The 16,461-nt window shown below is 36.4% G+C and overlaps 1 protein-coding gene across 1 annotated transcript in view; it reads right to left on the bottom strand.

Annotated features, from left to right (window-relative positions):
* Positions 1–4,013: 4,013 nt before the first annotated feature.
* The window catches only part of LOC103697440 (OVARIAN TUMOR DOMAIN-containing deubiquitinating enzyme 5-like), a 28,971-nt gene continuing 16,523 nt past the window's right edge, over positions 4,014–16,461 (bottom strand). The window contains exons 2-3 of the mRNA XM_039132564.1: positions 5,267–6,136; positions 4,014–4,261 (exon numbers count right to left, since the gene is read on the bottom strand). Of these exons, the coding sequence (XP_038988492.1) occupies positions 4,258–4,261; positions 5,267–6,136 (874 nt within the window). The 3' untranslated portion in view covers positions 4,014–4,257. The remainder of the gene's footprint in view (positions 4,262–5,266; positions 6,137–16,461) is intronic.

The raw sequence follows: 16,461 nt of genomic DNA, 5'->3' as shown, positions 1-16,461 counted from the left end.
CTCTATTGAGCAATGATTGCAACTGACATTTTGATTATTGCTCCTTTTCATAAGAAATATTTTTCTACGATCTTTATCTCTTCTATTATAAAACCCAAATGCGTGATTTCCCACGAAGAGGCTATATTTTTGCCATCCTTCTCCGTATGATTATAACAAATTTCTCCTTTACCTGAGCATACTTGTTTTAGTTATGTTCTTATTGCGAGGGAGAGAAAGGGGGGATATACACTATCACAATAATAATATATTAGTAAAATCTTTAACTATGTTAGGCAATCGCATCCATCCATCCAAACTTGCATGTTTGCAGTTGACAGATTTTAGTCTTACTAAGAGTAATGGGAATCATAAAATGATAGACCATTGTGAACACATAGACAAGGGCCTGAAGACAATTATAGCCTTATTGGAATGATTTTATGAATTTGTTTAGTTGCGTTGCAAGAGTTTAAAAACTTAAGATTGAATTGCTCAAGTGATAACATAACAAGCAGAAAAGGAGTTCCTTTGGCCCATATGATTTTGGGTTTCAACAATGAGTTGGCAAGCATATGGTGAGTGTAGAGAGAGGAAGATGAGAAGCATGCATACTATAGTGTCCTCTTCTTGTCTTTGGATCTTCTGTGGTGTGCCTTACACCGCAAAGAGTGGTATAGTCCTGGGATGGCCGCTACATCATCCAATCATTGTGTGCCATACACAACATATTTTACGTACCGTACGTTGTGCCCTATTTGATAGCTATCCATCTTCATGATCAAATGATATGGTAGCCATCCGAGGTTGTACCACTCTTTAGGGTGTAAAACGCACACCATAGAGGATCCTTCTAAGTCCTCTTGCACATCATGCACTTGGAAGAGAAGGACAAAGAGGACCACAATCTCTCTCTCTCTACAAAGAGGAAGACAGGACCACGCTGGACCAATTCCTCTAGTATCATCTTCATTTGCAACCTGTTAATTGCGTCGAGACCTACCTTCAACAAATGATCTCCAAATCTCCATAGAGAGAGAGAGAGAGAGAGAGAGAGAGAGAGAGAGAGAGAGAGAGAGAGAGAGAGAGAGAGAGAGAGATTGTTGCTTGTCCGATGGTTGATCTTGGATTTAAGCAACTGCAAATGCTGTTCTAGTTGTCCACTAGCGTGTTGATTGGTTGGTGGTGAATAGAAGACGTTGGGTCCATCTTCTAAACAACGGGCTCCCCCCTCCAATGGGTGCCCACAATGTACAAAAATGATCTACTTCTACGGGGCATCTTTGGATGGCACACAACGCTCTCATGGTCCCGGTCTAGAGGATGAGTAATGAAAGGAGAGAGGAGAATTTTGCTCAAGAGAGCCCTTGGAGCGCACAATCCCTAAAATATAGGATAATAAATTCCTTTTGAGAGGTGATTTCTGGTTTCCCTTTTTCTTTTAAGTTCATTCCAATATTTCCTTTATCAAATAATTCTCCTCTCTGTACCATTAATTACTTTTCATAGTTAACCATATGGAGAATGTTCCAGTGAAAAACTACATGAGCATCCAAAGAGTCCTTAAAAGTTTTTGACAAGAAAATTTGAGACTCCCTTTGCTTATATTTCACTTAAACTTCGTCATGATCACCTTCTTTGCTTTCAACAACTATCATATTAAATCGACATTAAGAAGACCCACCAAATGGGGTAGGCTATGTAACCCCTCCCCACTTTGATATCAAATCTATATATATGGGGCAAAGCCCCCTCTAGTGAAACCTAGTTCGAAATCATTGCTACCTATATCCAAGCCCCGATGTTTTTTGAAACATGATTAAGTGGCGGTCCTCGGGCTCGGCCAAGAGACCTTCTGGTCTAAGGGACTTGCACTGGCGTGGAAAAGAGACTTTTTACTGCCCTAGATTCCATGCTAGCAACCAAAGCTTTATTTTGCAGCTGACATCTCTTCATGCATCCAAAAACTGATTGTAATCTGCATATAGGAGTAACTATTAATTCACAGAAAACTAATTTAGACATCAACATCCCCCTCAGGGACATGAGTGACCCAAAGCTTTCCCCTTTAGCAATGCAAAAGAGAACCCATAATCAACTTTAGTGGTATGCCAGTTATGTAAATCACTGTTAGACTGAATCAGCGAGTAGGCCGATATCTGAAATATAGTCCAATCAGGTTTGGGTTGTATCTGTCGTGTGAAAGAGCGATCGATTGGTATTCGACCATTGGATTGCACCCGGCACAGCTCTTAAAGCATTCTGAAATCTTTCATTGATCTGTCTGCACAGATTTTGAAGCAGCCATTGTACGATCTAATAGTAGATTCGCACGAAAGTTACAAACCCTGTCCTATCCAATCCAATCTTGTGAGGTAAAATACAAATTTCAGATTTCAAAAAAGAAAATAATGCGCAAGGGATGTTAATATTCTCTATTGGTGTCTCTCGGGCCCCAGCTAATTAACAGTCAACAAAAAGAGAGGAGAAAAAAAAAATAAAAAGGGAGAAAGGGCAGCAAAGATGAACCAGAATTTGTTGATTTTTTCAAAAAAAATGTAGTTACACAATCTTCATTCTGTAGTCCTTAACATAGCTAAAATCTAAGAACCAGATAAACCTTTATGACCAGGCTTCTAAGTTTTGATGATTAGTTTTGCCGAGAAGATTTAAGGAATGATGGTTTGAGGCGAATGGTCAACAAGAATAGCCAACCGCTTTTTGCCTCTCTTTCTTTCTTCTTTCCCTCTTTTCTTTTGACACAACGATAGCTCAAACAGCTTGTATGAGTACAACCACTAGAATCAAGAAAGAGAAGATGCCGTAGACATGAAGGAGTAGTTACATCACTAGTCCGCAGAACTACTCCAAAATGCCGAGCAACAAACGAGGCGACCCAGTTTACCGCCTTATTCGCTTTTCGGAATACATGAACTGCCTAAAAGAAGTACAAGTCTCTTACCAATTGACAGATGTCATACAGCAACCTGTGCCTAGTCCTATACCGGTTCTCTTCCTGTATCCAGTCAATCACTGTGGCCGAATCCCCCTTAAGATACACGCTACCAACACCAAACATATGCCTTGCAAAAGTGATGCCCTCCTAAGCTACCCGAAGCTCAACTCCAATGGAGGTCATGCTAGGAGAGGCATCGTCCTCCCTCTGCAATCAGCCTAGAGTCATGGTCCCTAATCACAAAGCCGACTCCACCGCTGACATCATCGACATACGCACTACCATCGAAATTTACCTTAAGATGGTCGAATGGTGAGGGCACCCAAGTGAAAAAGACAAATCTGGATGCTACTGCAACAAAGCGAATGTCCCAGATGTCCCTAGCCATTCTATATGATATCACAGTCGTAGCCATGGTGATCTTTGCAACATATCGAAGAGCTCTATCCACAACCAACTCACGTGCGCCCTCTTACCCTCAAAGAGACGGACGTTCCTGTCCAACCAAGGTTTCCTTTCCTCTTTCCATTACGTGCTTTCTTCTTCCACCTTTCTTTTCTTTCCAGCATAACCTCCCATCCTTCCCAAAAATTCCAAAAAACTAGACTCTTATTAAATGAAGACCTTGGTTGATCTCTAATTGCAACATTTATCCACCAGACATCCTAAAACTCACATGTAAGCCCATAGAAACTAAAAAAACCTAAAAGCAACAAACAAGACTCATCATAACTGATCTAATACCTGAAAGTGCAGCAAAAAGGCAGATATGTGAAGTACAAAAAAAAGGAGTACCTGATGCTAGATAGCAGTGCTAACCACACCTACACTGCAACAATTGGACTTCTCGAGTCCAGGTGTTTGCACATACATGACGGTTCAACTAAAATTTTTGCTTTTATGCCAGAGGATTTTGGTTTGACAGATAATTGATAACAATAAAATAATCTCGTTGACTCAAACCCTACTTCATAACATAATTAAACCTACCAGCTTGTATTGACAAACTTATATGCCCTAAGATTCCCATATAGTCATTGCAAGGACACATGATATTAAGAAAACAGAGAGGTGGATGAAGCAAAAGTAGAGAGTATAACAGTGAAGACCTTTTTTTCTTTAGCAGCGTACAGAGGACAGTCTTCAAGGTGGTTATTGGAGAACTGTTGCCGGCAATTTATACAACATTTCTTTACATTTCACAGTGCCAAACTAAACAGTAATCTACATGATTCCTTAACTCTCAATTCCGCTCCATCTAAAATGTCTGTATGCTCTCTACATACATGTCATGAACTTTCATTAGCTGCATGTCAAGGAATTCACCTGTACATGAAGAACAGAAGAAGCCTCATAAATATTTTCCTAAATGGAACATGTAAATATAAAACAATTATATTACATAAAAAGCTTAACCATAACTGAACCCATGCATCTGAGTGGCTTTACTAAAAATAAATAGACCCATCAACAAATAAACTCATGGAGCAAATACAGCCGAAGTTTACCAAGTATCTCCTGTAACTCAGTATGTCTCTTCACATTAACAATTATTAAACTTGAAAGAACAACTCTTTTTAAGATGGTTGCAGTATGCGAGCGGTCAAGGGACTGTATAGCACATATGCATTATGCAGGTCATGTATGAAGGTAGATAAACGTTTAATATTTTAAATACTGAAATAAATAAAATATTAAATATTATTATAATAGCAATATCTTTTATAAATAATATTAATATTAAATTATTAAAAACAATAATATCTAGCAATCATTACTTACTGCTTATCGCCAAATTTTTGGTAGCAAAAATTAGAATATAATTAGTATATTGACATTATAACTATACAAATATCCCACCTATCTAAAAATCCATATCCAACCCAACCATTAGCTTGAACCTTCCTTGTTCGTATGAGCTTGCATAAGAGTAGCCACATATGTGGTTGTGTAATGCTAGAAGGGCCATACATTTAGTTGCATATTGATAACTAGGCTGCATATGTAGCTATGCAAAGATGCTAATTCTATAACATATATGTCCACAAAGTGCCAAGTAGATTATCTTTTTGTTCCATATAACCTGATTGCATATGGTAGCTACATATAAGGTATGCGGTGCAGTCAGGAGACCACATACACATACTGCATTTTGAAACGCTAAAAAAATAGATGACGAGAAGATTGTTGATTGAGTTTAATGATCAAGCGAACATCAAACAAAATTGAAGAAACCAACCATGTGATTCTAAAATAAAACCCCAAAAGGGTCATTGTACAACATGACAAGTTGTAACTGATAATATATAAAACAAAAGAACCCACTATTACCTCTTTCCATTGGAAACCACTGAATTGTAGTGCTCACCAAGCCCATAAGCATGTCTGTGGTATGATAATAAGATGCTCGGGTTGCTGAGATTATCATTCTCAGATTTATATTCCTTGCCCATTTCCACATCAGGAAAAGAACCTGAATATATCACGATATGTTTCTTGAGGCAATGTGTGAGAGCACCAAGCTCAAGTTGTCCTCCCCAAGCTGCTGTGGTCCGAGCCTCTTCACAATACTTCTCAAATCGTTCCATGGGTGAGCTATCTGAATCCACCTCGACCTTACTATCAGATAGGAAAAATGGGAGGAAGTCTGATGCATGTTCTCTCATGTAATTAGCAGCCATTTCCCGGAGCTCTTGGTAGCTATATGGAGAGATATTTCTGGAGTATAGTGATAATTGGTCTTCGACAGCTCGATATAAACAATGACCATCTGGCTTGATCTCATTTATTGTCAAACCAAGAGGCTCAAGCTTTCTCTCCAAACTCTCATTTTCAATCATACGATCACTAATGATGTTGCTCTGTTCTTCCTGTATCCTTTGCTCTCTAGCTGCTACCTCTTGAGCTCTTCTTCCACGCCTCCTTGCTCCCTTGCTAGGTTTTGTGGACTCTCTATGATTAGTGACAGAAATACCAGCGATAGCTTTTACCAAACAGTCCAGATTGTCCTTCTCTGAGTTGTCAGTCCTTTTGTAGCCTAAGAAAGCAAGTTCATCAGAGTGCTTTGCTTTTATTTGTGATAACAATTGAGATATCTCATCCTCGACCTGTTTCTTCTTGGCTCTTTGTTCAGCTTTGCTGCCTTTAGCAGCCTCTTTTTTGAGTTTTATTTCTTTGATTTGAAGTTCGGTGATCTCTTGCCTGTAAAAACAGTTGGTCTTACATGTAAGAGAAAATTTTATAAACCCAAAAATTTATCATAACTTTAAAAATATGCGATAAACAAAAGATTATAAAGTACTAAGGAAGAACCTGACATCATTACATCTTTCAAAGTGTTGCCCTAAACATAGCAGAATAAAGGAAAAAGATTCACGTAGCTGATCCCAACTAGTTTGGGATCAAGGCTTAGTTGAGTTGAGCTGAGTTGTCCATAAACATAACTTTATGACATCAATTTTCTAGAAGCAAGCTATTGTATGATCCATCCAAAATCCTTTTTGACTATTTCCACACTTTTGAAGAACAAATAACAACTAAATAATAATGCATTCCTGAACAATGAAGCCCTTTGATCTGAACAATAAGGTGAACAAGTCCAAGAAGAGTCTCTAGTTGGATTACTAATCTACTAGTTCCTAAGCAATTTCCTGAAGTATTGGTTTTTGTATGGTTCAAGGGAGATAAGTAAAAGATCCTAACATATTTTAAAAAGTTTTATGGGAAAATCTGCACATTGCAATTAGTTGATGATGCATGACTGGTTTCACTACTGTGACAGTCTTCAAGCAATTTGGAAAGTTTCTGATTTTGGCATAGTTGAAGCAAGATGAAGAGAAGAACCAGACACCTTTAGTTAATTGAAACTTTAAACACTTCCAAAAAAGAGAAAGTGACTCGTGTGTCTGCATAATTCTCTAATATAGTAAAACAATGGTGTCTCTCTATAATTTGGCATGCATTAAGCATACAATGAACTCTTAATGTAACATGACATATGGAGGATGGACAACAATATGAAAAATACATCAAGGGGAAACTAAAAGAGAGCAAACAGTCAAGAGGATAGTAGAAATATGGAAAGATAACTCTCAGTATATCTCAGGAGCTTAGATGGTTTGCTGATGTTGAGAAACAAGCTTCTATTAAGCAAACACCATGTAATGGGGTTCATTTGGCAGGTTTTTTTCTTGATGTTAATTCCAATGTCAGAGGACTCTGTCTTGCAGTTTTCATTTGGAATATAGCTTGTTGCTAGGCTTTTAGAAACCTTAGAAGATTATTGCTTTTCTTTTCTTTTTTATGTATATATAATTCCATTACTTTCCTTAGATGTGTTCTGGTTCCTAAGCAGAGAAACTAATCTTTGACTATAACCGCTTGTACCACCACCTTCCTCATTACTGGGTTAACACGTTTTAACTGGTGGGTCTACCATCACTAAAACTCATGTGAAAATTATGTACTGGTCCCTAGTTTAACCTTTGATTAGTTTAAAGCCCCTAAGTTACTACTTTCACATAATAGGAAATTAAAAAAAGCTGAGGAAAGATAATTTTGAGATCTCTAGTGGGAAGTTGATTATTTATTGGTCCACAAGTTACAAGTATGTATATAGAAGCAGTCTCAACCAATAAAAGTTTGCTTTGAAGTCCATAATTACCACCAAGGTGGTAGCTCAGTTGGAACGGGGCGTTTACTTCCAACCAAGTGGTTCCAGGTTCGAAACGCGCGGGCGTCGATTAAATTTGGGGACCGAATGCTCCACGCCTGGACACGGGGTCTGGAAGTGCTACTGGTCGGCTGATAGCCTGGGTGGTGCCAGGTGTGACGTACTCACACGGAGGGTCGGGTCGGATAACCAAGCCGGCTCACGGGTGGGGAGAGTATAAGTAAAATAGGTCGGCGTGCCCAACACACGACCCGGTTTGCCCGCATCGAACATTCTCCTGGCGGGGTGGGGGGCCCAGTGGGGGCTGCTACGCGGGGTTGGGCTTGTCCCTTCCTCCCCCCTGCTCCCTTTTCTTAAGCAAAAAAAAAAAAAGTCCATAATTAGATGTTTACTTAATTACCCTAAGCATTGGCAAGTGTATAGAATATATACATACATATAGACAAACATATATATATATATATATATACATATATTTATATATATAGAGAGAGAGAGAGAGCTAAACTTGGCTATACTCGAGTGGATATCCACATAGATCCAGTTAAGTTTAGATTGGACAATGAAGGTCTCACATTGATGATTCGAGCTGTTGGATGCAATCTACTGTCTTTAAACTATTACATACCAACACTCATGCAATTTGGAGATCCCTAACCTATACATCAAGTGATTAACAAAATATATATAGTTTAATGTTATTTAGATTGTCTAATTTTTTTTTATCGCTTCATGCATAGGCTAGAGATTTCTAAATCACATACTTTTTGGTATGTAAACTGTTTAAAAATAGTAGATCACATCCAACAGCTTGGATCATCGGTGTGAGACCTCCATTGTCGAATCTAGACCTAACTGAATCTGAGTAGAGATCTACTTGAGGTAGAAAAGTCAAGCTGTATATATACGGTCCCTAAACTGGACATTTGATAATTTGACAACTCTTAAATTCCCTATTTTAATGTGAAGGCTAGGAGCGTGCATGGTTCGGGTCGGGCTGATTTAGGGTAATTTTTGGAACCAAACTGATTTAAACCGGTTTTCTAAAACCCAAATCAAAATTGAACTGATTTATTCAAAAAAAGGGTTCAAACTAACCCAAAAGTTCAGTTTGGCTCGGTTTGCTTTAATGGGTTGATGTTCAATGTGCTGGACTAAGTCTAAACAATTAAAAAAAATTAAAAATTAATATATATAAATACATATATATATATATATATATTATATACACATATGGGTTGGGTTGGGTTGGTTTATAAATATATATATATATATGGGTTGGGTCGATTCGATTTGAATGTATATATACTTATATATACAAATGGGCCAGATCGAGTTAGATCGGATCAGGTTGGTTTGAATATATATACTTATATATACATATGGGTCGGGTCAATTTGATTTGAATCAGTTTTTCCGAAAATTCAAACTAAAACTGAACCGAATTTTTTTAGGTTCAAAATTTGTTCAAACCGACACCAAACCGAATTTTAAAAACCGAAGAGACTGGTACGCATCAAGCTCAGGATTTGGCCTATTCTTTGCACACCCTTATTGAAGGCCTATCTCTCTACATGAGATCACAATTTGGTCACAATTTTTTCATGTGAAGGCCGAGTAACAAATGTTATCAACAAAGGTAATACTAAGAGTCCCAAAGAAATTGAGCGAAGCAGTATCGTTTCGGAGCCATGATTCTAATGATGTTGTGTGTATGCAAAATCGAAATATATCTAGAGGCACCAATCAGTGTGATATTATATTAAGTGTTCCCTGATATCGCAAGGCACATATGTAGTTGAAGAAAAAATTCATGGTTCTAAAGAAACTGGTCTGGATCATTCTTATCAAAAATAAGAAACAATATCTGGTTTAGGCTAGCTATGACCATATAGTCACCAATATGAAAGAGAAAAAGCTATGACCAAATTGTGATCTCATGTAGAGAGAGAGGCCTTCACATGAAACCCAAGAATTCAAGAGTTGTCAGAATATCAAACGTCCAATTTAGGGACCACACACACACACACACTTGCCTATGCTTGTAAATTAGGGTAATGAAGTAAACATCTAATTAGGGACTTCAGAGAAAACTTTTCTTGGTGGAGACGGCTCTATATAAACTTGTAACTTACAGACCAACAGATAATCAACTTCCCATTTAGAGATCTCAAAATTATATTACCTCAGCTATTTTTTTAATTTCTTATTATGTGAAAGTAGTAATTCAGGAGCTTTGAACTAATCAAAGGTTAAATTAGGGACCAATATATCATTTTCACATGAGTTTTAATGATTGATCAAAGGTTAAACTTATCACTTTGTCTACCATCCAAACACTTGGTGGGTCATTACACCATTTCCTCACCCTCATTAAAGTATTTTTTTAATTTCTTATTATGTGAAAGTAGTAATTCAGGAGCTTTGAGCTAATCAAAGGTTAAATTAGGGACCACTATATAATTTTCACATGAGTTTTAATGATTGATCAAAGGTTAAACTTATCACTTTGTCTACCATCCAAACACTTGGTGGGTCATTACACCATTTCCTCACCCTCATTAAAGTATGTGCTTGTCAAATATGCACGATGTTATCCAATCAAAATATTCAAACCATTTTTAGCATCCAAAGGTTCAGAAACAAATTCAAGACAGTTTCTTCGCCCTCTGACCATTGGATACTAGCAGTCACACAGTGAGAGATTCGATTCAACATTGTAGAATGAAATGTGAATGTAATACGAATTCTCTGCAGTTACAATTTAATGCATGATCAAATGCCCTTATTGCTACTTGAATTTTCAACTGATGCACTCCCCAAAAGGAAGAATATGCTTTATTCCCCATGTATCCCCATTAATTTGGATTTATCCATGATAAAATTGTTTCAAGGGAGCATTTATGAGACCTTTTCAGCCACATGCAAACACAATAGTCCTATAGGAGATCAACATAATCTAAGGCATACATTCATCAATGCGGAATCAATTGTATAGCATGCAATGTTAAAACATATAAGCTATGAGATTCAATGTTGCCAAATTACAAATAGAAAGTTAAATGCAGTATCTAGGTTCCCATGTAAATTACCCATCCTTTTTCCAGATAATCAGTCTTCTAATGTATTCAGCAGAGTATTTTTCTATTGAAATCTAACTTAATAAAACTAAGCCATAGGATATTGAGGATCAGCTCAAAGGCTCCCCTTGTTGATGACCTGCTTAAATAATATTAGTGAATCTGTCCACCATTTAAGGAAAGAGAGTAAATGCCCTTTAGTAATTAGGCAGTCAGCTTTATTAGAATTAGCAGCAATAATGGGCCATGAAACTCCATATAACCCCTTCTTTTTCCTTCAAACCACCGCCATTGCAGAGACAGCTACATATTGCTCCGCATTCATTTTAACAGGTAATCCACCATCAATTTCTTAAATCATCTTCCTTTTGCTCTGCATAAGATCCTGTCACAAATTATTACAGTCAAAAGAGGAAAGATCGTCATAATTCTGCCAAACCGTCAGCCATTCAAGTTGGCATTTCAAATAACATGGAATAGGCAGCAACATGATAAGTGACACCAATAAGCAATAAATAATCCTCTATGTGCTTTACCAAATTCTTCACATGTTCTCTAGTCTTTCAATAATGAGATCTGTAATGCTCTTTTTTTAACTCATCTGATATTCCTTAGAGAAGTATCCAGTAAAGTAATTGGCTTCAAGCTTACATAAACACATATATCCCAATGCCAAAACCAATCCTTCTTGTCACGGCCTTGGTGAGTTCAACTTAAACCTGAAAAGGCATGAGATATTTCTAGACTAAAATGATATTCCTACTTCGACAAATAACTCTACTTAGACAATCAAATCAAACTGTTGTTCAGACAATGGAGGGGTCAAATGAGAAACTTCCCCAAAATCTGCACCACATCAAAGTGTAGCATATATAATAGAATTAATACTTCAAAAGATAGAAACACAATCTTGATCACTCAAATCTACTAACCAACGAAATGACCTTCCAGTGCAATTAATTAACAATATGATTGAGCTATTTTGAGTTACAGAACAGTACATTATCATACTTCAAAAACCACTCCGGCATATGAAGAGAACTCAAGTCTTGGGATTCCATCAAAATTCTTCCAAACATCTCATTCTCCCTTAAAATTAACGATAAGCAATAATTCTTGTCATTCATTTTCATATGATCCCTCAGAATGACTTATGTCACACAAGTTTTATGCTCACCACAAGCACATCCAAGTGATAGCTGACATTCAAGTATAATATAAAACACATTCTACTGCTTTCCTGCCTTCCAATATATCAAAGATTTGGATTGCAAAACCTAGTCTACAGTCACGTTTTTCTATGAGAGATCACATCCTCTTTTTCTCAAACATTTGTACAGTCTATGTCAAAAGATTGCTTTCAAATCTGGCTATAAGCATATGTTGCTGGTTTCTGATTCTTTTGGTTCAATTTAAACCTACAGTCTTTATATAATGGGTATCAGGCATTGATCCTTGTTTTATTCACGTGTGGCATATACTAGGGTCTAGGTACTTCCTTGTTCTTCCAGTCTTTTCCACTCTTGATCCAGTAACATTTTTGACCCAACTATTCTATGGTGTTTTTTCTTAAGAAGGAAAAGGGCCTGAGATTAAATTCATGTGTCTGTCTTTCATCTACCTTGTAAGGTTTAAAGGTTTTCCTGTTATGGCTCTTTTGGTATTTCCATCTATTTAACTTCAACTTCACAACTGGATCCAACTTCATTTACATGCATTTAGGTTCCAATACGAATGATAGATATTGCATGAACGTTACCATCCAATGTGTCCACTATTTTCCAAAAGGAGCTTAATAATGTTACTAAGTTCAAGATCAATGGCATATGAAGCCAGATATGGAATCATGAATCCAGATAATATCAGCAGGACGAAGAAAACTCATGTATTCTTGTTGCATCTCAATCAAATTTACAATTAAATCTTTTAACAGCAGTTCATGATATATTATGCCCTTAGCAATTAGGGGTTGGAATGTAATGTTGCATAATAGCATATCATGCTAGAGAGAGGTATGCACTGACATGAGAACTATATTACATTCCAAAAAGACGGTGATGGCATGCTGAGATGATATGGTAAAACCTTTTGATAAGCTAGGCTATTTTTGGATGCAGCAAGTACCATGGTTTGAAAATCCCAAAAATAGCTTGATCCTTCTAATATTAAAGATGCAATATTGCTAGTTATAAACAGACGCTATGCATCATGCATGTGCATTACAGTTTAAAAAATTCTTGGCCACAAACCAGCATGAGCCAGCTTATATTGGATCAAACAAGCAACAATGAAGAGAAGCCTAGAAGAGATTGGGAATGTTTAAAATATGGAAAAATGAAGAAGAAAACCTGCTCGAATGAAATACTGTACTTCGTAAGATTTCTTAGTATTTACTTTGCAGTCCGGTCACATATCAACCTATGTCATCTTGTACCATAGCATATCACTGCGACATATGAAGGCAGGGACAGATATCAAAATGCAGCCCCTATTGTGGCAGTAATTGTATGGCACTCTACATGTTCTGTACAAGTATACATGGATTAAGCACTCAAATATTGTAATACTCATGCTTGCCAATTAAGCCTAAATTGTTATCCTCCAACATAAAAATGGCAATGACAAGGATGTCAATCCTTATGCAACAGCCAAATGTCTTGGTTATATAACTGATATTATAATATGATCTCGATCTTGCAGTCTGACCATCTAATCAAACAATTAAGTGGTAATCTTATGTCGGAGTAGGTATCAAAATGTAGCCCCTTGTTGTGGCAGTAATTTTATGTCACTCTGCATGTTCTGCATTAGTATACATGGATTAAGCACTCAAATATTGTAATACTCATGCTTGCCAATTAAGCCTAAATTGTTATCCTCCAACATAAAAATGGCAATGAAAAGAATGTCAATCCTTATGCAACAGCCAAATGTCTTGGTTATATAACTGATATTATAATATGATCTCAATCTTGCAGTCTGACCACCTAATCAAACAACTAAGTGGTAATCTTATGTCAGAGTGATGAGAACAAGTAGAGTATATCAGTGATGAAAGAGGAAATCAGGGCAAAAAAGAAAGAGAAGAAGAAAGGAATTATGGAATACAATACAATTAAACCAAGGAATTAAAATCAATCCAAACCTTTCAAATGAAAATCATAAGAACAATACTGCAAACCACTTCAAGATTTATAGAGTTCAAACTATGTTAGTTAACATATCTACCAAAATAAATACCAAGAAAATACTAAAACACTCAATCAGCTAACATGGCAGACAACTTTAGTCGAACACAAAAAGTACCCTTCTCCGTCAGAACTAGTTGGAATGAGAAGGATTGTGAATCCAATCTAGTATAAAAATGCAGAACTCTCCGACTAGGTCTTATGTCATGCCGTTTGAACATTGCATTTATTTGGTTGACTATGGTGCATGTCCAAAAAAAAAACTCTATTTACAAGCAATAAATATCGCCTTGGGAAATGATAATCGTTGCCCATATAGGGGGAAGAACTGACATAGTAACAAAGATCACTCCCTGATGGCTAGATACACAAATAATAACACTGTGATTTTAGATCACATATTCAGGAAAGTGAAAGAGAAGCAGATTTGATCTAAACCATAAATTTTAGACAAAGCCTTAAGCTAGAGGAAAAAGTATTGCACAAAATCCACCATAAAAACTAAAAAATTTACCATATTTTTTATGTATGTTCATTTATATCATGCAGATGGACTTGCCCTTTTGACAATGACTCAAAATCCTAACAAACCTATACTAAATATAATCCCTTGACTTAAGTAAGCTAATAGTAACCCTCAATAAATTTACGACCTAAAAAAATTTACTATAAATTTTTATGTATATTCATTTATATCATGCAGATGGACTTGCCCTTTTGACAATGACTCAAAATCCTAAGAAACGTATATTAAATATAATCCCTTAACTTAAGTAAACTGATAGTAACCCTCAAATTTATGACTAAAGAAAGCAAAAGGTTATAAGTATGCCCTCAAATTGATCAATGCTTTTAGGCCATAATAACTTAGACCATGGTATACCATACCATACTGAACCAAATGGTATGAGAGTGTACCATATTGTACCGGTTCCATACCAGTATATGCTACAAGAGACATAACGACACTCAGTATGCCGAATCGGCCCCATACCAGGCATACCAACATAGTGACAAGGTGGCATCAGTACAGAGCTTGGTACTAAGATGGCGTACCTTGACTTAGACTATAACATTTCTAATAATATTAACTCATCGAGACAACCCAAATCATATATTAATTGAACAATGCTAATCCAAACTCCAATTACAAGTTATGACACTTGAAATATTTAGCTGCAATTAAATCTGAAAATAGAACTGTTAGTTGAGATATAATTCTGTAGTCCTTTCTAATCGTACAATGTTTTCAAGAACAATCAGGTTTCAAGAGATTTATTCCTTGACTGCGAAAGTTTTTAAAGAGATTTAAAAACTGAAAGTTTTTTAATATGATGATTCATGTTAACCAATGTATCGAACAACTTGATTTTATATCAAATCTGGTTAGGTGAAGCTCAATGATGAAATTTCACATTGATAAACTGATGGATGTTATCTACAAGACTAAACTACCTAGGAACCATGCATTATATGTTCGGACACTCCTTATGATTAATTTTTCCCAAAATTAAGAATTTGAGTACGTTATAATATTTTAATTTGATCTATGGTTACGCACAGGCAAAATAGTTGGATTTTGGTTTCCATTCATTTTAAGATGCCTAGATCAAGATCAACTTTTGAATAAAAAAAAATCCATAGAATACTTTTTAATATGCTAGTTCTAGTTATGGCATTCATGTGATGACTAGATGCATAATTTTCATGTATGTGTATTTTAGATTGTACACAGTTCAGACATTCTAAACCAGTGTGTGTGTGTGTGTGTGTGTCTGTGTGTGTGTGTTAAATTTTGGAACCCAATCTTTGAAGTCCGCATGACTACATTTGCCTTAGAATCTAGTAGACCTCACTAAGGATAATGAAAAAAAGAGAGAAAGAAATAAGTTACTTTCCTTCCAATGGGATTGAGGCTTCGGTTCTACACTTTTATCATTGCAAAAATCAAATAATCAATTATGGGACATTCTAAATTAATGATTCATATGGTTGAGCATGTTCTGAACTATCCAAAAATGCATGTAACCAAAATCAAGTACTCAAAAGGTCTCTTACCTATTATCAAGTCATCCATCAAACATATTGATAGTCTGATATTAAGCAGTGACACAATTTAAGAAGCATGAAGCCTCTTTAATGGGGACATCAGAGCCGTTCGTTCAGACAATCGAGCCATCAGAGCTGCTTGCTCGCGCCCGCACCAGGGATGACATAATTATAGTTATGAGAGGATCCTGAGCCACCGGATTGAGTCAGACCCAGATCGGATCCATTTGAGTCTGCATTATGTTTCTTTTATTGCCTTATTAGTTGCTTTTGTTTGAGTCGATTTGGTTGTATTTCTGTTATTATGGAGTCGATTTGGTTATTGAGTCAAGTGATTGGATCAATTGATCAATGTAAGACCTAATTATAAAGGTCCAATTTTGAATGTGATCAATTGGTTTAATGGTCTAATGTTAGTAAGGTTTAATTGGTATGTAATCAATTAATTGACTTAGTCAATTAATTGAAGGGTTCAAGTTTGGTTAGTTGTTAATTATTTGACTTGATCAATTCATGATGTAAGGCCTATATAAGGGC

The sequence above is a fragment of the Phoenix dactylifera genome, chromosome 12 (genome assembly GCF_009389715.1).
Source record: "Phoenix dactylifera cultivar Barhee BC4 chromosome 12, palm_55x_up_171113_PBpolish2nd_filt_p, whole genome shotgun sequence".
Lineage (NCBI taxonomy): Eukaryota > Viridiplantae > Streptophyta > Magnoliopsida > Arecales > Arecaceae > Phoenix > Phoenix dactylifera.
The sequence above is the reverse complement of the archived record's forward strand: the minus strand, read 5'-3'. Positions and strand labels throughout refer to the sequence as shown.